This window comes from Brachionichthys hirsutus, chromosome 1 (genome assembly GCF_040956055.1).
Source record: "Brachionichthys hirsutus isolate HB-005 chromosome 1, CSIRO-AGI_Bhir_v1, whole genome shotgun sequence".
Classification (NCBI taxonomy): domain Eukaryota; kingdom Metazoa; phylum Chordata; class Actinopteri; order Lophiiformes; family Brachionichthyidae; genus Brachionichthys; species Brachionichthys hirsutus.
This window is the reverse complement of record NC_090897.1, coordinates 10233021-10257889: the sequence shown is the minus strand read 5'-3', so window position 1 is coordinate 10257889 and position 24869 is coordinate 10233021. Positions and strand designations below refer to the sequence as shown.

The 24869-nt window shown below is 42.2% G+C and overlaps 1 protein-coding gene across 1 annotated transcript in view; it reads left to right on the top strand.

The window, feature by feature from the left end:
• Window positions 1–24386, top strand: part of zfhx3b (zinc finger homeobox 3b) — a 77354-nt gene extending 52968 nt beyond the window's left edge. The window contains exons 5-10 of the mRNA XM_068760350.1: window positions 4571–4678; window positions 12614–12747; window positions 13273–13473; window positions 16257–16380; window positions 16655–22126; window positions 22651–24386. Of these exons, the coding sequence (XP_068616451.1) occupies window positions 4571–4678; window positions 12614–12747; window positions 13273–13473; window positions 16257–16380; window positions 16655–22126; window positions 22651–24386 (7775 nt within the window). The remainder of the gene's footprint in view (window positions 1–4570; window positions 4679–12613; window positions 12748–13272; window positions 13474–16256; window positions 16381–16654; window positions 22127–22650) is intronic.
• Window positions 24387–24869: the final 483 nt, after the last annotated feature.

Sequence of the window (24869 nt, the reverse complement as noted above, 5' to 3'; positions counted from 1 at the left end):
TTTTAATGTGTTTTATTCTGTTAGAGAACATAGAAAGGAAGTGTGTGTGTGACCTGAATGCACCAAGCATCCTTTCAAAAGGCAAGCGACTTTGAAAAGCAGGAGGGATCAAATTAAGTTTTTGGGTGGAAAACATATAGGACTGTTTTGATGAGCTGGCACCATAGGCGGAGTGATGGAGGATTGTTCCAGGGCAGCTTACACTGCAGTTTGTGATTAACTTGCTGTTTCAAGTTTTTTTTTTTTTTTTTTTGTTATTAGCTGCCCTCCAACTCCTACACCACCTCTTTTCCACCCTCCTTCCCATCAGCCCCACGGAGACACAACGTCTTCATTCACATTTAGATCCTGAGGTCACAGCAGGGCCAGCAGGGCGAGGCTAGAGAATCCCTCCATCGACAGGTCAGGAATCTAGCATGCAACCCCGACCAGCAGCACGCAGGGAGCTCACCCGGCTTTCCTGTCAAAGACCCTCAAGTGTGCGGGATACGGAGAGCGGAGAGACAGATGGACTCTTATTTTCTTTGAGTGCATTTTCTGATTGGTAGTTAATTAATTCTGATGCACATTTGTGTCTTTTTGCTCATTTCAAAAGTAACCATGTGCACTGTGGCCCGTGTAAGTGAATACTTCTGGATGACATTAATGGCATATATATCATTATGAATGATTTAACGATATTTCTTGGAGGCATAACATGTGTTAGCATTTTAGCGTGGCTTGTGTTCTGTTTAATAGTCTGTATGGTTGTTGATAACAGCGCGTTGCGGCTTATTGGCCGTTCATAAGCAACAATCCCTCACGTCTTTGGTTGGGTTGCGGGCACGTCCTGCTCTGTTGTGGTTTTGAGAGGTAGCTCGTGAGGAGGGAGCTGAAGGACGGGTTATAAGGGGTGAGAATGTTTTCCCTTGGTGTGTTTTTTAGGAGGTCCTGCCATGGGGGGGGGGGGGGGGGGGGCTGTGCAGAGGTGCTGATATGAGGAGCGTACAATGCATGAGAGCCCTCAGCATGGGTCCTGTGTCTCATTGTCCCGTGGTACCTTCCTGTCACTTTCATTTTGCACCCTCCAGTCCAGAGTCAGGCAAACTTTGATATAAGTAAGGGGTGTGAGAGACGATGTGGGGGGGTTAAGGAAAAGAGAAGAACGATAGAGTCTGTGAAGTGTGAAATAAGATTGCTTTTTATCCGACAGTGCAACATTCAAGAAAAGGAAGCTGTCCAGCTCTGGATAACGCTGGTGGGGGGGGGGCACACCTCTCATTTACAGTGTGGTCCTGTGACACCTGGTTAAATTGATAACAGCCTCAATAATCATAATGAGAATAATTAGGGCACTTTAAAAAGCTAGAGATAGGCAAACGATGCTTGGATAAGTTATATGCCACAAAAACATAACTTTGATTTAAATGTAATTGTCAGAACTGTTTTGTGAACACTGGAGTCATTCTTAGATAGGACTGAAATCCTGCACTTAAAGAAAGGCTCTTCATCATAGTGTATATGGCTCTTCATCATAGTGGTGTATACTGTTGAAGCAGAGGAAGGAGGAGGAGCCTGACCTAGTGAAATATATCAAGAGTGACTATTATTACTTGCTACTGCTCTTCTCTACAGTCTGGGAAGGAATACTGGAAAGTGCAGTGGTTACCATCAATTATTTATCAGGCCGTTTGTGCTTGTCAGTCTGATTAGCATTACTGTAATCACTGCTCTTCGGGGGAAAGGAAGGCTGCTCTCTCTCATCGAAGGTAATCTTGCCATTTTCAGTGTCTCATCTTCACCGGACGTCTCTTGCGTAGCATCTGCTTTTGTCATCTCCACATATTTCTTCCCTCATCCCCTTCCCTGTGTGTTTCTGTGTGCTGCCCTTCCGCACCTCATTAATGTGCCTGAGCAAACTGCTCTCTCCCCGGAGCTTGTAAAGAGTGACACCTATGGGCGTGAGTACGCTACTGCACTTACTGGCAGAACAGGACTGGAAGGCTGCTGGGTGCAGGTGTGTGTGTGTGTGTGTTTCTCTGCAGGATGCTGGAACAGAGAGCCCGTGGACTGTCTCCATTGAGTGACTGGCAGCGCAAAGATGATATTTATATAAGACCAAATGAGTATAATCTCTGTGTTGGCAGTGGGTTTATTCAGCTTGCATGATTAAATTAATGGAACTGCTTCATATCGTTGTATTAGGATGGTTAATGAAGACAATTAATTAGAAGACAACCTTCAGGCTATTGTCCTTTACAGCTCTCAGATTTGGGTTAAAAATGGCCTGCTGCCATAGCTTTGAGTGTTTTCTCTCATCTGCTCTCAGTTAATCTGTGACTACAGTTTCAGTCTGGCCGTTTGCATCCTACACTTAGGCCACTCGTGACCTTTCATTAATTATGGTTGGCTGGCCTTGGTCATTCTGTAATACTGTTAGAGATGAGAAGAGGAATAGGCAAAGTGATTTGCCACTTTAAGATGTAACGCTGCTCCTGGAATTAAATGTCTGCATTTCTGCATGAATTATGGACAAGGCTCTGTGTCATGTGTACGTTAATTAAAATTTAAATAAAGTAAATATTGGAAACAGGAGGAGAAAGATATACCGGTGTAGATGGGAGCATGCACAGTGTGAAGAGGAGATCAGGCATAGCATTAGAATGTCTGCTGGTGCCTATCACTGGAACCGCGTGTTGATGCGTAGGTAGGGAATTAGTCTCACTACAAGTGTCGCATAGCTAAGAAATGACACCTTAGCCCCGTTTTTAAAGGTGAAAAAATTTACCTGGGGATTATTTTGTAATCTGAGCACCTGTGCAGCGGTACAGTATCCTAATTCTCACGGAGTTGTGGAGATTTATGCAAGTAGGCGGCAGAAGGGATTTTGGGACTCTGCAGGAGTTCATTGGTTTTCTGGGAATGTTAAACACCCACCTCACCAGCAACGGGTGGGCCGCACTGGATGGAATTCATAGGGTTGCTTGGAAACATAATAGAAACATGTTTAAAAATAACATGAAATACGTTTTATTTGGTCGTACAATCCAGGGATGAGTCAGCTGTCCTTTTTGAATAACACAGACCCTACATCAGTCGTTGTAACTGCTTTTTCCGACAACAGTTTTCAACATAATCAAGGGGGAAGTGGAATATATACTGCTATAGCATGTGGGAAAAGGTCTCCCTATTTTGTGCTATACAATTATTTATTTTGTAGCTGTAGTGCATTCATTTAATATTTAGTGTAAATGCTCATAAAAATAGCAACAATAAATGTCTGACCTTTTCAGCCGAGGGAGAATAATAATATATTCCTCCAGACAAACTAGAGAATGAGACAAGAATAATTGTCTTCAAAACTTTAAACATTTACATCATGTCAGGTGAAATAAACCTGACCTATAACCCTGCACAAGATAAGCATTTACCGAAGATGGACAGACGGAATATGTCTCTTCTTCTTTTTAACCCTTTCAGCAGAAAGATTTGACAATGAAATATCAAAATCAAATTTGTTGAAAATGTATCTGGGATAATGCCCATTTGAAAGTTTGAGAACATGAGTCTATGTAAAGTGTGGCCACTCTTTGACAACAGACATGATAAACAGTTGGTGTTGGGGCTAATGCAACATCATAGAAGTGGTTTCGGCTGTGGGTCGTTATGTGGTGAGCTCAGATTGGATGCGCGATGACTGCAGGGCTGAATACTTGAACAGTATGTTTTAGTAGCTGTTGCAGCATTGTCGATATATCAATAGCTCATACAGTAGAGACCCGAGCATGAAAGCATTTTCAAAAGAGCATTTAAGTACATTTGCTGAGAATTAGCTGACTTGTGTAATAACTGATAGGAACTATTGACTGCGGCCTAGTTTACTGTTGTCAAATCAATGCTGCTGCATGCAAGTCTCACTTTTAAACAAACTTAACAGGCAACGGGGATGTTCAGAGGGCACTAGAGGGAAATAAACAAGATTGATGTCCTTTTTATTATCTGTTTTTGCTATCTTTTCCTCTGTGTGTTACTTACAAATAGCGTTATCGGATATCCATTGTTTGGACTTCGATGCTCCTAAATGGCCTGATATATTGAGCTGAGGCTTTTAAGGTGGTTACAAGGGATTTCTGCCTACTTGGCATAAAAATACAAATGAATTGTGGCTCTGAAAGTTTTAAACATTTATGATAATTTTGAATATTTCTTTTCAATAATAGGATCTAGTATCTGCCAATTTCAGAGCACATTTATACTTATTTTCTGCAATTATGTGTCAACTTCAAACATTAAAAATTATTTAATAATAACAAATAACAAAACTAATAATTAATTTGTATTATTTTTTATTCCTAATTAACTCTCATTTTAAAATGCTTGTCAAAATAATTACCAGGGTGGTCTAGCAGCAGGCCAGAAACCAGGTGAAGTGTTTTTATCTGCCAGACTTGCAACTGTGTCTCGGCACAGCACAAAGTGTTGCAAGCTCCTATTAAAAAGATAAATAAAAAGATGCTGCCGTCCCTTTAAGTGCTTCCACCGATTCTGATGGTGTGGTAATTTACATATCTCATCCTCCCTCCCCCTTCAGGAGAGCTGAGTGAGGATGTGGAGGCTGCTAGTGAGACCACCACAGACCAGGAGGACCAAACCAAAGACAGAGAAAGTGGGGGGGAGAAGGAGCTCACCAAAGGGACAGGTAAGGCAAATATTTGCAGCACACACATTTAGGGAATACACTTGGCTCTGCATCTGAATGGTGCTAGACAAGAGCTTTTGGTTTCATTCAACTTAACACATGACTCTTTTTTTTTTAGCAATAAACAAAACAAATCCAGAAATCTGCTTCTAGTCTGAACTTTTATGCTGCTGATTTCTTGGAATTAAATTCCACCAGATACAGTCAAGAGAAACTGCTAATTCAGTTAATATGCTGATGAGACATGTGACCTGTGTTTTGTCTTCGCTCAGTAGAGGACATGAGGAGAGGGGCCTGTATGCATTATTCTACACACATTTGATAACACTGCCCCCTCCCAACTTTGCTGCACAAACAGGAACTCACACAATGCTTACCTGTGTTTAATGTTATCAGATCAACCTGGTCTTATCTGTGCGTCTCCTTATAGACAGAGGAGCAGGTTGAATCTTAGGTAGGGGGCTGGTCTTAGTCTGAGGGGAGGAGCTTTAGGCCTGAATGATCATTGGTCAAGGGAAGCTACATTTCCTAAAAAAATATGGAGCTTTGTTTTGGAAGCATTTGACATTTGTATTTTACAACTTTTCAGTTCAGTTCAGTGTTCTCAACCTGAACTGAATGTTGTGATTCTTGTGTGTATTTCCTTTCTGCTTGTCGGGCCATTTATGGCGATAACTTCATGACAGCCCACAGGTTCAGTCTGGGAGGAGACGGGAAGTATTATTTAAAATTAAAGATGATAGCAGAAGTGAATCGTAGAAATTACCATTCTCTACTCTATCTACGAGTACGAAATAGCACTTCCTTTGTTAGTAGTTATCATTTATATATAATTTAATAATGCTTATGCTAATACTCTGTGTGGTGAAAAGAAAAATATTTTTTATAGTCAAATGCATTAAACATGTTGAGCTTTATAGTGTGAAAGTACAAACACTGGATTATCACACCACCGGCCACTTCCTCCATGTACTGCAGGTTTAAATTTTATTTATGACTGCATGTAATTATGTATACAGTTTGTACAGCCTATCTTTCTCTCTCTCTCTCTCTCTCTCTCTCTCTCTCTATATATATATATATATATATATATATATACACACAACTCCGCACACCTTCTTCACTGTATATATATATTATTCCGACTTCTCAATTGTCAGTGTAAATATAATATAGTTTCCATTTTGCCTTTTATGCACACCTTTCTTTGTGCATCTGTGTTAGAAAAACAATGCTGGCAGTTAAGACATTTCCAGTTTTCTCATAATGATGACGCTGAACAGTTACAGGCCTGGATAGATGCTTCTCACTTGTCTAACTTCTTGTGTTACTGCTGGATGTTTTGATTTACACTAGTAAGGTTAAAAGCTGGAAAACAATTCAGACCTTTTGCATACCTCGGTTTTTTATAAAGTGTAGCAAAAAAAAAAACTTCATCACAGTGTTTGAAGCCCAGCCTTTGTAAAAGTATTTTATATTCGAACTTCTATTTTAAATGAGGCTGAGTTGTTTGTGTTCTTTGAAAGGGTGACACTCTTCTTTGATGCAAGATATAATGATATGCATGCCTGACTGAATATGGCTAAAAGTATGTTTTAGCACATCAAAATAAAGCACTTAAAAAAGCATTAAAATGAGCCGACCGATTAATAATTCACTCATACCTATGGTGCACAGGAAGATGACTCCTCGCATTAGGATTCCTCCTTTTTGAAAGGCATGCAATTTGATACAAGCATATTCAGTTCCTTTCCTCCCCTCTGCCAGTCGCTAATCACCAAATAAGTGTGTTTCTCTGTTTCCACAAAGGAAATATATGCTTGCATATGAAAAATTTACAGCTTCCCAGCACCTTATTAGAAACGCTTAGTTAAAAATAGCATGCGCATTAGGGAACCGGGTCTGAGGTTCTGTTTGATGTCAGTGAAAAGCTAGGTGGTTAGGTTAGGGTGGCGGGTTCAGTGCTGTGTTGTCAGCAAAAGCTAGACAGCTGTAGTTTAAAGAAAGGTCCTTTTTTGTTGTGCTTCAGACTTTCTATGATTGATGATCACATGTGCATGCAAAGCAAGTGCAGAAGTAGTGTAGGGGGACAAAGCAAGAAGGACCTTGTAGTGCATTAGGTAAACAGAGGAGCAGTTGTTTGGCTGGAGATTCTCTGAAGACGTTTGTACAGTACGCTCACCGACTGTGTGATAGAATATGGTGTCTTGGCCGGCCTGTTGTTTATCTGAAAGGTGCTCAGTCTCCAACTGACTGAAGCTGAGCTGCCGCTACGATCCATCATTAGAACTACTGAAGTATTTCTTCACACCGTTGTCATGTAGCTGTTGGAGCAGCGTACGACATTGTTGCTTTACAAATGACAGTCACTGTCAGGCAGTCGGTATTATCGAACGCAGAAGAAAGGTTTCCTCCTTTTTTAAAGCTGCTGTCAATCTGATTTTCTCTTTCTTGTTCCACAGCTCCTGAGTATTCATTAAAACCATTTTAAGGTACATCAGAAGACTTTGTTAAAAGCATATGTATTCAGCATGTCATTGCTGGAATGATGCCTTCATTATATTGTTGTTTATTATTTATCTCAAAGACTATACATATATATATCTGTCCAAATGTCTATGCATCTATCTATCTTATTGCTTTGTATGACACACACACACACACACACAACTCCGTACACCTTCTTCACTAAGCTGAGGCAGCACAGCCCAGAAAGGGGCGCAGGCTGCTCAGGAACAGGATCCGTACCTTCATTAAAATAGGTGGTGCATTTATGCAGCAGCTGAATATTTGAGGATGCAGCAAGGAGAAAGTCAGGGGGGGCGAATGTACAGGAGGCGGGAAGGTGAATAGAGCAGGATGAGGTGGAAGGAGGAGAATTGCTAATTCACCTGCAAACTCGGACTTACCATTTATATATGACATATTTAACATAAATGTATGGGGAAGGTTGTATGGAGCATTGGAGGGTAGCTGCTGTATGGGGGAAGAGGGAAAGATAAATATTATCTTTAGGGCCAGGAAATATAGCTTGATAAATAATTATTCCAATACCCTTATCCTTAAACTCAATTTATGGCAGGTGGAAAAATTACTCTAAGTCATGGTTGTCTTTATTTGTTTCATTCAAACACTTTTCTTTGCTGAGCCCATGTTATTGTTGTTAAGTTACGAGTGTGTGGGATGTAGTTTGCGGGGGAATCAATTAAATGTGATATACAGAGCAGAGCATTTTTAAGCTGTATATAAATGGACACAAGTGTGTACAAATAGTACACGCTTTGCTACTGTGCGATGTTGTTTTGACTCTAAAATATGTAACAGAGAAGCTGGCTTTGCTTTACAATCAAGCGTGTCTTGCCTGTGTGCCGGTTTGAATCCACACCCACTAGTGTGGTTTCATAAATGTGTTTCAGCACACGTATGTGCACATTCAGGTGTGTTGTGTATATTATTTTATTCACTGCAAATGCCGCAGGTTGTCCGGAGATTAAGAAGGATTATTAGCATCGTCCAGACCAGAACCATTGCAGGCGTAACGCTCTTCTTGTTTCTTTTATTGTGCCCTGTGTTGTGTTGTTCTGGTGTCACTGATTTCGGAACAGACGCAGCAAATGTTATGGATTGTTCTCCAAGTAACCCTGCAGATATGCAGATTTGATATTAGCTGTGATCTAACTTGAAATTGTGCTCTTATTGTTATTTACGCTCAAATTATTCAAGTTTATTTTATTGTGACTCTAAACTGGGTGACATTCAGTGCAGAGGAGATTTGTTATTGCTTTTAAAGCCTAAGTAATGTGAGAAATCAGGTGCAGGAGCAGTGAAAATGTTTACGTAGTCGTATCACGTCCTTTGAATGCTTGTCATCCCTCAAATTGTAATTCCTTTTGTCTTTGAAGATAATAGGCCATAAATTGTCCTTGTTTGCGAGCCAGCCCCCTGAAAGCACCGTGTTTATGAGTTTTAGCAAAGGGCGTCTAATGGCCACTGCTGTGTTTCTGAGCGTCCTGTAAAGGTGAAACCGAGTCATCCGATTGTTCAGTGACCCGATGATAAATAATGCCTCTGTTAATTACTGTATCCCCTCAATTGCTTAAACTCGTATTTGGCCTTCATACATAAAAGGAAGTTATTTTTTGTATGGCCTCAGTGTTAGCTTTTTAATGCGATTTCACCTTTAAAAAAATATATTATTAATGTAGTCTTACTTGAGAAATATAGAATTTTACAGGTACCAGGTTCGGATCCCATCTGTGAGGAGTTTTTATGTTGTCCCCGGGTCCGCTTGGGTTTTCTCCGGCTTCTCCGGTTTCCTCCCACCTCCAAAAACATGCAATTTAGATAAATTTGCTCCAAATTGTCCATAGTCTGTGAGTATGTGTGTGAATGGTTCTGTCTCCCTGTAGCCCCGTGATGCACTGGCGACATGTCCGAGGTGTACCCCTCCTCTCACCTATAGCAAGCTGGGATAGACTCCCACAACTCCAATGACCCGCAAAGCGGATGGATGGATTTTACAGGCTATAATACCTGTAAATAAATAAACACTATTTGGGTATTGTTAGCTTAGCATTAAACAAGTTGAATATAGCCCTGGGAAAGGTGAAGCATCTCCATATTAATGACTCACTTGTAGAATGAATGGAGATAAAGTTCTGCAGCCTCGCTGGCATGGACTGGATGATGGGTTTTGTTTTTTTACGACCGGAGGCCCGAAGCTTCCACGATGAGACAGGAACTGTGGTAATGAGGGGGCAGAGGCTCCAGGAGGGGAATTCCCTTCCCAAAGATGGGAATATTTCCCCATCCTCCACTTCCTAACATGTTGTTTACTGAAGCATGAATTTTAGAATATGGATGACCTCGCCCAAGGACAAAGCAGACGAATTCCAGCTGCGACCACAGTCCTGGAAGGTTTCGATGGAAGGTGACCTCTGATGGCTAATTCAGTCCGTGCTGTGTCAGTTCTCTGTCTAGGAGCCATCTTCTTCTTTTTTCTTTCAAAGCTCAACAAGGCAGCGATTGCTCCAAGATCCTTGCAGTGTGCTGACAGCCGCTGTGCCGCTTGAATAATACAGTCCAGGTATGAGGTGCGAGACAAGGTGCCAAAGTCCAATTCGCTTAGAGGACTTGACGGCACAAAAGCCTCTGGTTTATGGGAAAGAAGAATGAATGAATTAGTAATCACCTAATTGACTATTAGGGTTTTTTCTTTCTTTCTATTTCTGCTTTGCCTTTTGTGCTTTCAAATAAAAGCCCACCTCGTGTATCTGTCAGAGGAGGCGAGGTGTGGACCGGGTTCTGCGTATGAGAGGTCGGAGTAACAGACAGGCTCCTAACGGAGATGAAGGTCATTGGCAGGGCAAGGGCAAGTCTGCAGAGGACTCTGTAGGACCCGAACCTGGCACCGAGGAACAAATTAAGACATGCACTGTTGTTTTAGATTTGTTACTGCAACAGTAAGTAAGTTATTTATATATATATTCCTTTTAGTTGTTTTTGACACACAGTTCATCTTACTCAAGACTATCTTCATCTTTTTATCTACTCGTGTCTGCTTAATCCATACCTACGGTCTGTGCTGTGTCTGTACATTTTATAGCGGCAGTGCAAGTGCTGAATTGCGCACATGAAAACTGAGTCTCACAATTCCAGCGAAGGACAGTGATGCATATTTAAGATGTATTGTCTGGAATAATTCTTTATTTTATTCCCATCCATAAATGCAATGCAGCTGAGATGTACATCCCTTTTATTTTAATTATTACAATAGAGCAGTTACTGTAAATTGTCAGACACAATATAGTGCTTAATAGATACTCTCAATACTGCAGGGTTCTCTTGGTTTCTTTCCGTTTTGACCTTTCTATCTAAAAGGTTTATAGTAAAAGATGCAATGTTTTTCTTAAATATATATATAATATAATTCTGAAAATATATAATTGATTGATGATTGAATGGAAATGGGTCACCTTTAGGACCTGGAATTGTTCTGTTAAATATGAGCAGACAGGTTGTTAAAATGGCTACCATGCTTAATTTACTTTAGCAATGAGTCCAGGTGAAGTAGCAGTGCAGTGAAGTGGAGTCGTGAGGGAGGCGCAAACGGTGACGACAGTACCATGACTGAGAGGTTAATGTCGGGGAATGGGAGGTTCCTTTTGTTTAACATTCCCTTTGTTTATTGGCGGATGTGTTTAACAGGATTGACTGTGACTGAACCCTAATAGGGCCTCCCTGGCTGATCCCGGTGTCTCTGGGAGATCTTGCAGGCCGTTCTGTCCAAAGCCAGGTCCCCCACTGGGTAATCAGCTCATCTGCCCTCGTCCTGATTGGAGCTGACATTTTAATGTCTGGAACAGAAGCATGGTCAGCCCTGCTTAACCTGACCCCCCCGCCGCCCCACCCCTCCCCTACCAATGGCCCCTTTTCTCAATTTGCCCTTCTCGGACTGTACAAATCAGACCAAATGTAACTCTTTATGGGTTTGATGGGCTTTAGCAAGACGATACCTTAAGTTTCACGGTCATCTATTTCTGTCTGCGATGAAGCATCACGCTGTCCTCGTGCGTCTTTAGCACCCTGATCAGCCTGTGCATAACTTGGTGCTTAAGTGAGACGCCATTGCTGTGTCCCACCTCTCGTTTATATTTGTCTTTTATGAAGTGTAGTAGTTGTGAGGTTCTGCTCTCGAGACATGAAAATATATAAAGGGTTGTTGATGCTGATGCATTGAAAGGAGGACCTGATGGTTATTCGGTTGGTGAGTTATTTAATAACTTTGGGTAACTATAGACTCTGTACAGATGGCTAAAATTGAAGTCTTTCCAAAGAATGGAAGCCACCAGACAACGATTAGCTTTTATTTCATTTTCACAGACTAAGCACCAAAGCATGCCTACGTCCTGCAAATAAGCCTGGCTATGGATATTCATCAGTCTGATGCCATCGTTCAGCCTCGTGGCATCTTTTTTATGTCTGGAAAATCTCTGTTAACTCAAAGCTTGTTATTGGGTGGAACCTATATTTGTTCAGGGGGGGCGGGGGGTGAACAGGGGTCTTCTAATCTTCCTTTCCCATTTTCTCTTTGTCACAGTCCACTTACACAGAACACACTGGAGAAGGCTGAACTGGTTACAGCAATGCCAGTGAAACAGAACATGCTGTTGTTATTCCCCTGCTTTTGGAAACAAAGACCTCAACCTCTTTTTATTTTTGCAAGCAGGGTTTTAAATTTTTCATTAAAAGAATCTGTCTGGGTCCGTTACAGATACCACGATCACATTTTCAAAATGTGTACCGTCACTGCTGGCTGAAATGGAAAATATCAAAATGATTTCATCTTTTTCAGCTTCTACTTGTGAATTATTTACGTACTAACAAGGACAAAAGCACAAAGAGGCATTTGATGGTATCGAGATCACATCAGGAAAAAAATGTGCTTAAGAATATAGCTGTACAATACAGAATATTCCTTGACATTTTCAGCATCACACATGTGTGAAACATAATCTTAATTCCAAAACCAAATAGTTTAACGTGTCAGGTTGACGTACATCTCTTTACCTTTCTCACTGTGTTTGTTTGTGTTATCTCAAGTTAAGAAATTCATGTGGACTGAAAACGGGTCGTATGAAACCCAGCGTTTGCACCCTGTGGCAAATGAATATTTTCATTACCTGTATGTGGTGCTGTATAATATTCTGACTGGTTCCTTGGACCAGCATGAAACGAGGAACAAGTGTGTGGTATTTTTCACTAGGAGAACACTTTCTACGTCTAACACTCATTTGACGCATTTATATCACATTTAAGAAAGACACTTTTCATGCAGTGTTAATGACGGGCCCTCTCCCAATAACCTCAACTTGTCTCCTCTATTTACCCCTCTGTGTTTGTATTTGTCTGTGTGAACGTGTGCATGTTCTGCAGTGTCCGGGAAGGTGGAGCGGCACCAATCTGATTCCCCGAACCCCTCCAAAAGGCCGTCTTCACGGTCAGAGTCTTCTGAGAGCCCGCTCTCCTCGAAGCGTCCCAGGACAGCGGAGAATAGTGCGACAGAGCAGGTGAGAGTTCAAGCCACACAGTTTAAACCACTTCAGATGTTCATAGAAATGAATTAAGGAACTCACGCTAGCGGTTATCTCAATTTCCATGACGGTGCCCTCATCCTAAACTTGAAATGTACACATAAATTAAAAACAAAACATTTAAAATATGCCTCAGATAATTTATTTTGGTAGTTATTTCATGGAGACTTTTTTTCATCATGCAAGCATCTTTTTCAAATCTACTGAAAATGATTTCAACCTTTCTGCAGCGGTTACGCAGCTAATTGTGTATAAGGTGGAAAATCAATATAGTATTTGACAGATGTGAGCGCTTTGAAGTGGGAGCCAAGACTCAGTGCTGCTCAGTATTACACTGTTGTCTATGATCAGAGGGATCTGCCTGCTAGAGGGAAGGGGCCCCAATCCTCTGCCTGATCTACAGTTCCTCTTCAAGAAAGCCCATTCTGCTCCCCGCACCCATTTCACCCTATTAACCCTCTGTGGATCAATTTCACCCTCCCCATCTCTGCCCAATCCCAGATGTACCAGTGCCCCTACTGCAAGTTCACCAACACTGATCTGAATCGTCTCAGAATGCACGTGATGACGCAACATTCTGTCCAGCCCATGTTGCGATGCCCATTATGCCAGGACATGCTCAACAACAAGGTCCACCTGCAGTTCCACCTCACACACCTCCACAGCGTGGCACCAGACTGTGTTGAGAAGCTTATCGCCACAGTAAGTCCTGTGTTTGTTGACTGTTTTTCATTTTTTTAGATTTCGCAGCCATCAATGTTTTTGAGCCCTTTTATTTAGAAGCATCCATTTTTCATTCTGTGTTTTCTACGTTGATAAGGACTTGCTTGTCCTACCAAATACACATTCTTTATTCTGGTCATCCAACACTATAGTAAATGGAATGCATAAATAACTTTATGTAATGCATTATCCAAAGTTTCTATATGTCAGGGAGTGCAGTAGTGGAAAATCAATATGGATTAAATAAAAATAGAAAAGTATTTATCAAATACATGACACCAATCCAAGTCCATTGTATCGCTTATTGGCTCATTATGGCCACAGTCATTTCGATTTGGTTTTATTCACACACACATTGTTGCCTACACCCTTTAAATTTTCCTTCACATCCATTTCTGGAGATGCATTTATAGTTTAAATCATGTAATCTTTACCTTGAAGTTGGATTGATAGCCTCATTACGCTGGTTTAGCCTTTTCCACATAGAGAATACTTGCTTTGCTTTATTAAATGCTCATTGAGAAAGGATAGCATTTTATTTGCCTGGTTTTCTTGTAAATAACTGAGCATATCTTTATTTTATTCGGTCCAGACACTAAATAGCTTGTTTGACATTCATAGAACATCTCTCTCTCTCTCTCTCTCTCTCTCTCTCTCTGCTACCTTTCCATCTTCTTCCCCTGAAAGTAGATGACAGGTACATTAGTATGGTCAATGGCAAAATGTATTTCTTCATAGAGGAAGTATTGTATTAAACCACTACGAGAAACCTGTGATAGAATAGAGGAAATATAGCATGCGTTAAAGCCAGCACCTTTTTATAACTACTGAATGTAAATGGAAAGATTCATTATCCTTTTTACATGTCAAAAGAGAGGATACTAATTAATTCTGAGATAGGTGACTTTTATTTCTTGCCAAGCATCCATAATGGTGCATTCAGTCTCCCACCTTTCATCTCTCTATATCCACTTCTTTTTTCTTTGAACTCCTTTCCTGTATCTAAGAGAAGAGAAGACTCTCTTCTCTTATCTTCTCTTCTCTTCTCCTATAAAAGGAAAAATATTTTTGCCATCAATTATGAGTCCGGCTGGATGATAGCCATTTTGAACTTCCGATTAGGCAGTATGTAAAGTGGAAATTCTTAAATCATAAGGTTTAGAGTGAAAGGTGAGAAGTATCATACAGCTCAGATTAAATTTCAGAACAAAAACAAACCGGCATAGACACGGTCTGGTCATGTGAACTGAAAATCCACAGGTAGAACTTGATTGAAATAAGGTGGATATGACAGTGTTTTAATTTAAGCAACTTTACTGCAATAGAGATTGTTTAGTAGGAGACTGTTAATGGGCGGCTCTGACGAGTAATCGCCTTTCAGGGTTCAAAAGAGGAGAAATAGGAAGAAATCTCATCGAGGAAGGAGTAAAGAGAGGTTGCTGTCATTTACACATGATTGACACCAACCTTTAAAGAGCAAGGAGAACTTTGGTTCTTCTCTGTATTTTATCAGTGAATAAATCCTTGAACTGTTCCAATTAGAAAAGAAAAAGGGAAAAAATGATTCTTTTCTTGTTTATTCTTTTTATGCTTTTATAAACAACTTTATTAAGTAGCATCTATAGGAATAGCTTTTATACAATTGGATCTATGATTGATCTCAGTTGCACAGTGACACCCACAGCCACAACACTAGAGGGAGCTCAAACAACAACCTGGTTACACCCTCCTATAGGACTAACATGGGTAAATCATCTTTTTATAATACTGCCACCCAAGGGTGGAACTGTTTGACTCCTGCCCTCAAAACATGCACCTCTTTGGCCTCCTTCAAAACAGCCCTAAAAATACACCTTTTAGGGGGACAGAAATGGAGATAGTCAGCACGACTCTCCGGATAACCCCCCCACCCCCTTTTTTGTCCACCTACGTTGCACATATTAAGTGTCTTTGTAATTTATTAGTATTATAATTTATTGTCATTCATTGCCATTTTGCATCTGTGGGGTAATTTATTCTAAACTAATTAAAGCTAATTTGATAGCGGCTGTGGCTCAGTTGATAGAGTGGGTCGTCCAGTGATCAGAGAGTCAATGGTTCGAATCCCAGCTCTGACTGTCTGCATGTCGAAGTGTCCTTGGGCAAGACACTGAACCCCGAATTGCTCCCAGTGGGTCTGGCAGCACCTTGCATGGCAGCAGTCGCCAACTGGAGTGTGAATGTGTGTGTGAATGGGTGAATGTGAGGCCTCATGTAAAGTGCTTTGAGCACCGCAAAGCGGTGGAAAAGTGCAGTCCGTTTACCATTTTTAGTTTGCATCTGTGGTGTAAAATTATTTTTATTTTTCTATTGTTATTTTGCATCAATTGAGCAATTTAATATTGGTTTTATTTTTATTTGTATTGTTAAATTTGTATTGTTAAATGTCGATGATTTATGTACCAAGGACTTTCAACAGAAACAAGACCGCAAGGGCTTTTTTGAAATGCTCCTCTTAGACAGGATGTTTGACTGTATTTGTACTGTAATACATGCTACTGTGTGACTGTACTTGTACTCTAACATTCTATCTAATACATATATTCATCATCATTCATCACAGAGAATGTATACATTTATTAAAGAATTCTGACTGTAAAAATGTAATAGTTACAGTGTACAATTTAAAGTTCTCACTCAGTTCGTATATCCAGTTTTTCTTCAATTCTTTATACAAAAGTGAAATTATTCCCACAATATGTCAATATTGTTTGAATTTCCAGGTAACAGCAAGTGAAGTGCTGCCAGCAAGCATGTTCATACCTGTACCAAGTCCGGAAAGAGAATCCAAGAGCACCCATCACGCTACAGTCAACTCTAACTCTGACGATACAAAGAAGCAAGCTGGTTAGTATTCAGATCTGTTCAATCATTTGGAATTCAATGTGGAGGATGTCACTTTATTTCACATATAAATCCTGCTGATTATTTTTCTAAAAATCTAACTGACATTGGCATGCTGTACAAAGCATGGAAGCATCTCAATGGTTGCCCATGGGCAGTGAGCTGTAAACCTCACTGCCCATTTTTCCCAGGCATTGAACACAATTAATGCTTTATTTGCCACCAACATAACCGTGGGGAAATTAAATGTATCTTATTTTGACCTATTTATTTATAGATGCGTCTGATGCTGATCATGAGAAGGGGTTAACACTCCCTACAGAAATACCTGAATCCCACAAGTCACCACTAGAGGATCAACCGTCAGAGAGGGAAGATGCCACTGGATTCCTGTGCTGGAAGAAAGGCTGTAATCAAGTGTTCAAGTCATCCAACTCCCTCCAGATGCACTTCAACGAAGTTCACAACAAAAGGCACCAGTTGCCTGTTTCAGATAGACATGTCTACAAGTACCGCTGTAACCAATGCAGCCTGGCATTCAAGACTGTAGAGAAATTACAGCTCCACTCACAATACCATGTGATCAGGGCGGCCACCATGTGCTGTCTCTGCCAGAGAAGCTTCAGAACACTGCAGGCCTTGAAAAAGCATTTAGAAACCAGCCACCTGGAGCTGAGTGAAGCTGATATCCAGCAACTTTATGGAGGCTTATTGATGAATGGTGACATTATGGTAATGGCTGACCCATCCCTCGGTGAGGAGCCTGGAAGTCTTGGAGAAGATGAAAAAGAAGGAGATGATAGTGACCCGGAAGAAAAGCAAAGCCCAACGGACAGTGACTCTGGCTCATTGCAGGAAGATTCTGGATCTGAACCCAAGCGTGCTTTGCCATTCAGGAAGGGCCCCAACTTTACAATGGAGAAGTTCTTGGATCCGTCTCGTCCTTTTAAGTGCACTGTATGCAAAGAGTCTTTTACACAGAAGAATATTCTTCTGGTTCACTATAACTCTGTCTCCCACCTGCACAAGGTGAAGAGGGCTCTTCAGGAGTCCACTACTGGCCAGCCTGAGCCCACCAGCAGCCCTGACAATAAGCCATTCAAGTGCAGCACTTGCAATGTGGCATATAGCCAGAGTTCTACTCTGGAGATCCACATGCGCTCTGTTCTACACCAGACCAAAGCAAGGGCAGCCAAACTTGAAGCAGCAGGAGGGATCACGAGCTCTGCAAGTGCTACTAGTTTAGGTAGTGGGAATGCCACGATCAGCATTTCCACATCTGGTCCAAGCCCAGCCAGCAACCCGGCTACTAGCTCTACTAGCCACAGTTCGCCTGGGTCTCAAGCAGCTCAGGGTATTCTTGGAGGAAACCATATGAGCCAGGCTCAGTGTGTTGAAATTCTAGGAAGTTCTTCAATGAGCTGCCATTCTTCTCCATCTGAGAACCATGAAGTAAAAAAGTCAAAATTTGCAGACATGCTGTCTTCAAGGGGTCAGCAGCTTCAGCAACAACAGCAATTGGCCCAGGTTCAAGCCCAAGCTCAAGCCCATCTTCAACAAGAGCTCCAGCAGCAGGCTGCTCTTCTACAATCCCAGCTGTTCAACCCAGCTCTTCTACAGCACTTCCCAATAACAGCCGATGCACTGCTCCCCCTACAACAGCAGCAGTTGCTATTCCCTTTCTATATCCCTGGAGCAGAATTTCAACTGAACCCAGAGATCAACATCAACAACACACTTGGCCTAGCAGGATGTTCCACCTCATCACTGCTGGAAGATCTAAAAAACTCATCCCAGCAGAGTTGCCTACAGCAGCAGCTAATGCACCACCACCTTCAGCAGCAACATCAACAACAGCAGCAGCAACAGTCTCACTCACAAACTCATGGTCAGATGGCTTTGCTGCAGCAAAGTGCATCTCTTCTCCAGCATGCTGAAAAAAAGCAGAGAAATCCGTCCTCTCAAAACGATAAAGACAGAGAAATGCAAAGAGAAAAGGACACAACTGAAATAGGTGAAGAATATGTTAAGGATTCTGCAGACACCAAATCAAAGGACAAGAAGGACATTCAGCATATTTCAGTAAACATAAGCCACGATCCCAGCTTGCTTCCACCAAGGATTGCTTCAGATGCTCGAGGAAATGCAACTAAAGCCCTGCTGGAAAACTTTGGGTTTGAGTTAGTAATTCAGTACAATGAAAATAAACAGAAAGCTCAGAAAAAGACAGCTGGACCTACAGGATCAAATGGTCCAGGTGGGATAACAAGAGTGGTGGACCCCATTGAGGGATTGGAGAAACTGGAATGTGAAGCCTGTGGCAAGTTGTTTTCCAACATACTCATTCTAAAAAGTCACCAGGAGCATATCCACCAGGCTTTCTTTCCATTTCGATCCCTTGAGAGATTTGCCAAAGAATACAGAGAACATTATGATAAACTTTATCCACTAAGACCCCCTACACCAGAATCTGCTCCACCTCCTCCTCCACCACCTCCACCACCACCTCCTCCGCCCCAAAGAGCTTCCACGCCAAATATTCCTGTGTCTGCTGCCTCACTCACCCCTCCAACTGTACTTACCCCACAGCCACAAGTTTCAATGGCACAAATTTCTATGCCAATGGATTTGAACCTCTTCTCGCCACTCATGATGCAGCCTATGTCTCTCCAGTCATTGCCCACGCAATTGCCTCCCCACTTAACTTCTGTTGACCCAAGCCTGGCTGCCGATTTGGCCCAGCTGTATCAACAACAGCTTACACCAGCCATGCTACAACAGCAACAGAACAAGAGGCCACGGACGCGCATCACAGATGACCAGCTTAGGGTTCTGCGACAATATTTTGACATCAACAATTCACCAAATGAGGAGCAGATTAAAGAGATGGCAGACAAGTCAGGTCTGCCACAAAAAGTCATAAAACACTGGTTCAGGAACACGCTTTTTAAAGAGAGGCAGCGCAACAAAGATTCACCTTACAACTTCAATAATCCGCCAACAACGACGCTAGAAGAAATAAAAGTTGACTCTAAACCACCTTCTCCTGAACCTGTAAAACAGGAATACTATGGAAGTAAGAGATCCTCCAGGACTAGGTTTACTGACTACCAGCTAAGAGTACTGCAAGACTTTTTTGATGCAAATGCCTACCCTAAAGATGACGAATTTGAGCAACTATCCAACCTTTTGGGCCTCTCCACACGTGTAATTGTTGTGTGGTTCCAAAATGCTCGCCAGAAGGCCAGGAAAAATTATGAAAACCAGGGTGATGGAGTGAAAGAGGGTGAAAGGCGTGAATTTTCTAATGACCGCTATATACGCACGTCCAATTTAAACTACCAGTGCAAGAAATGCAGCCTGGTTTTCCAGCGTATATTTGATTTAATTAAACACCAAAAGAAGCTGTGTTACAAAGATGAAGATGAGGAAGGACAGTATGACAGCCAAAACGAGGATTATCTGGATCTTTCGAACGATTGTTATACACCGTCTGGATCTGCTTGTCACACACCAATGCCCTCCTCTTCAAGTCTCTGCCCACTTCCACCATCGACTTCAGCATTCTCGCATCTTCCAACTACTGAAAAAGAGGAGGCATCACCAGCATCCTCTTCCAACCTCTATGACGAGAAGCCCAAGCAGCTACCAGAGACATCTGCTGATCCACGAGAAAACCAGACCTCTATTAAGCAGGAAATTGTCCATCAATCTGAGACAGAACACCTGAGAAATCAAACAGAAGAGAAGATTCAAACTATTTCCAAGTCAACCAAGCATTCGTCTCCTTCTTTCACTCAACAACAGCAATGTGGTCCCTCAGCCTCCCAGACAAGTCAGGCCTCATCACAAAGCTCTCTCATGAGCCTCAATACACACCTGACGACTGCCACACTGGCCCAACAGATGATCCCATACCAGTGTGAGCAGTGTAAGATTGGCTTCCCCTCCTTTGAGCATTGGCAGGAACACCAGCAATTGCACTTCCTCTCTGTCCAAAATCAATTCATTCACCCTCAGTTCCTCGATCGTCCATTAGACATGTCTTTTATGCTGTTTGATCCCAGCAATCCCCTTCTGGCAAGTCAGCTACTTTCTGGGGCAATGCCGCAGATTCCGAGCAGCTCTGCCACCTCTCCTTCCACCCCCACGTCCACCATGAACTCCCTGAAGAGGAAGTTGGAGGAGAAAGCTGGAACAAGCCCAGGAGAGAACGACAGCACAAATAGTGAAGAGCCACACAGAGATAAGCGGCTCAGAACCACCATCACACCTGAGCAGCTCGAAATTCTTTATCAGAAGTATTTATTAGATTCAAATCCCACACGAAAAATGCTTGACCACATTGCTCATGAAGTAGGATTAAAAAAGAGAGTAGTGCAAGTCTGGTTCCAAAATACCAGAGCTCGAGAGAGGAAAGGCCAGTTTCGAGCAGTGGGGCCTGCTCAAGCTCATCGTAGGTGCCCTTTTTGCCGTGCTTTATTTAAAGCAAAAACTGCTCTTGAGGCACACATTCGCTCTCGTCACTGGCATGAAGCTAAACGCGCTGGGTATAGTTTAGCTCTCACTGGTATGTTACCTGAACAGGACAGCATGCAAATAAAAATTGACACGTTGGAAACATCGAGTTACTCACAAATGGCCCCATCAAATAGCGACGGACAAAGCTTCTCCATGTCACCAGTGAATAAAGCTATGGATTTTTCTCCCAGGGCTCTATTGAGCCCTTCATCCATTAAGGTTGAGGGCATTGAAGATTTTGAGAGCGCCATGACAAGCATGTCCGCAGTGAACCTCAGCTTTGATCAGAACAAATTGGATAATGACGATTGTTCTTCTGTAAATACGGCCATTACAGACACAACCACAGGTGATGAGGCCAATGCTGATAATGACAGTGCTGATGCAAAGCACAGCCAGAACAGTGGTGATTACCTGTCGAAGTCTGGAAGCTCAGTGCCCATCCTCGAAAATGATGACCAGATGTCATCAGGGCTAGTAAGCCCTGCAACAAGCTATTATGCTAAGGACTATGAAAATGAACATATTGTTGACCACAGTGAGACATCAAGCCTTGCTGACCCTTGCTCACCAAGCCCTGGAACTTCGGGTAACAGGAGCATAGATGGTGGCGATCGACCTGGCCAAAAACGCTTCCGAACGCAAATGACTAACCTCCAACTGAAATTGTTGAAGTCCTGTTTTCATGATTATAGGACTCCTACAATGTTGGAATGTGAGGTACTTGGTAATGATGTTGGACTTCCAAAGAGAGTGGTTCAGGTATGGTTTCAAAATGCTCGTGCCAAGGAGAAAAAGGCAAAGCTTAACATGGCCAAGCACTTCGGAATAAATCAAACATCCTATGAGGGGCCGAAGACTGAATGCGCTATGTGTGGTGTCAAGTACAGTGCTCGTCTCTCTGTTCGTGATCACATATTTTCCCAGCAACACATCGCTAAAGTAAAGGATACCATTGGCAGCCAGATTGATAAGGAAAAAGAATACTTTGACCCAGCCACAGTCCGCCAACTTATGGCCCAGCAAGAGATGGACCGCATAAAGAAGGCCAATGAAGTATTAGGACTAGCACAGCAGCGGGCTTTGCAACAACAGGGGATGTTTGATAATCCTGCAATGCAGGCTCTGAATCTCCAGTCAGCCTATCCAAATCTGCAGGGCATCCCACCTGTCCTTTTACCAGGGGTTGGAAGCCCATCTCTTTCCAGCTTTAATTCATCTAATTCAGGTACATTATTGTTTGACATTCTTTCACTGATGTTTCTTCTGATCTAACTATAGTAATCGCATATTTGTATGTCCATGTAATGTAGGTATAGTAGTAGTATGGCACTTGAATATATTATTTAAACTCTTTGTAAAATGATTTCTCTTCCAATGAAGCACTTTTACAGATGTGCACTTTATACAATATGTTATTTTTCACTAGCACACATTCCAAAGAATGTAGAACACTGTAATTTGCCATTTATAAATTTATGTTAGTAAGTACAGGATCTGCCTTAACTGCCTACAATTTACATAGAGCTTTTCATTAGGCTTTTCTTTACTTTAAACTACTTTAAAGTGACATAAATTTTTTTGTTATTGTGCCTTGAGATAACTTTATGTTGTGATCTGGTGCTATATAAATAAAACTGCATTGAATTGAACTGAATTGAAGCAAGTTTTAACAAATAACTGCAAATCAAGTGTATCAAAGAAGTACACGTATTAATTCTCAATACATGTCTGTTTTTCAAATATTTCCAGCTTTAACTCCTCCAAAACCTTCAAACCTCCTGAACATGCCTGGTGCCAGTGTTCCCTCACCAAGCCTCCCCACATCTGGATTGCCCAACAAGCCTCCCTCCTCATCGTCTGTAGCTGCATCGAGTCCAGCCCAGACAAGTACATCTGCTCCTCACTCAAGCAACATTTCCACATCCACCTCCACTTCTTCAACTACCCAGTCCAGCTCCCGAGCTGAACCCCCAAAAGAAAATGATGCCGAGAGGTTGAGAGAGAAGGAGAAACAGAAGGACAAGTCAGATAAGCCTCTGACTCCATCAACTGGAAAAACCCTTGCCCCTTCCACTTCTGCTGCCAGTGCAAAGAAAGAGAAACAAGACACGGCCGTACCTGCCACCTCTATGCCGACACCTGGCATGGAATATGTGGTAGACCCTGCACAGCTTCAGGCCTTACAAGCTGCTTTGGCATCAGATCCCACGGCTCTCCTCACAAATCAGTTCTTGCCCTATTTCATGCCCGGCTTTTCCCCATATTACACACCACAGATCCCTGGGGCTCTCCAAGGTGGCTACCTGCAACCAATGTATGGTATGGAAAGCCTTTTCCCTTACAACCCAGCATTGTCCCAAGCGCTGATGGGCCTGTCTCCAGGTTCCTTGCTACAGCATTACCAGCAATATCAGCAGAGCTTGCAGGAGGCACTACAGCAGCAACAGCGGCAGCTTCAACAGATCCAGCAACCCAAGGCGAGCCAAACTCCAGTTCCCCCACAAACCTTGGGGGATCGCAAAGAATCTGCCAAAGATCCAGTGAAAAAACAAGCGCAAAAGGGCAACCCTCGCGGTGAGCCCCCTATTTCCTCCTCCTCTCCCTCCTCCTCTCATAATAAAGTATCCTCTGAGCAGAATGAGATGGATGGCAAAGCAGCGGACCCCCATCAAGACCAGTATATCATCCCGAAGGTGCAGTATAAACTGGCATGCCGCAAGTGTCAAGCGGTTTTCTCCAAGGAAAAGGCGGCTATTACCCACCTTAAATCGAACTGTTTTTTTGGTCAGTCTGTGGAAAACCTGCAAGAGATGTTGCTGCGTGTCCCCGGTGGTGTAGGTGCAGGGGCTGGAAGTCTCTACGACTGCCTGGCTTGTGACACTACGTTGGATGGGGAGAAAGCACTCAGTCAACACCTGGAATCGGCATTGCACAAACACAGAACAATCAAGCGATCAGCCAGAAATGCCAAAGAGCACGCTACTAGTTTATTACCTCACTCTTCAGCCTGCTTCCCCAGTCCTAACACCACATCTACCTCGCAGTCTGCCACTCATCCCATCAGCAGCCCTCCTCCCCCGCCAACAACATCAGCTGCCATGCCATCTTCTGCGGTCTCCTCTTCCCTGTGCTCCTCCTCTACTACCCCACACAACACCACAGCTGCCGGCAAACCACGGTCCCAGGCCCCTTTCTCCAGAGCTTTAGCTGGGAAGCCCAATGCCAATCCCTCCTCTTCTTCCTCCTCTTTTCCTACAATGTCATCACCGTCAACGGTTACCTCAAGTTCATTGAGCACCTCAGGAGTTCAGACCTCGATACCAACAGACGTCTTTACTGATGAGTCTGACTCTGACAACAGTCAGAAGTCAGCAGACAGGCTGGGCAGGACGGCAGAGGAGTCACAGCAGCCTGGCTTTGTCAAAGACAGTAGTAGTTGTAGTAGTAATCTTGCTAGTGTAGGGACAGACTCCATCAGATTGTAAAAGAGCTTTCAGTGATGGACAATATTTAAAAAAAAGACTAAAACTGAAAAAAACACACAAAAAATACAAAAAAACAAATAAAAAGCAGCAATGTTAAAAATACATCAAAAGTATACAAACCATTTTCAAAAAAAACCCAAGATGTGTAAAGACTAACTGCAATTCCAAAGCTTGTAACCAAAAATTTAAATGTTAGTGGATTGTTTTCCCATATCAACATGCTGGTTTTATTTTATTTTTATTTTATTTGTTTTAGGTTTTTTATACTTTGTTCAAATCAACTGAAAAATGCATACTAATATATGAGAAAAGAGGCAATTGCTGCGGTTATGTTTTGGTCAATGGTAGAGGAATGCTATGGACTGTCTCAACGTTCACAAATGGCCCAAGAACCCTTTTGAAGAAAATTGTGTCAACAAATGGTCTCTTTGTTTGAAATAATTTCCACTTAATAGCACAGTCATAAAAATGTATGGGAGAATA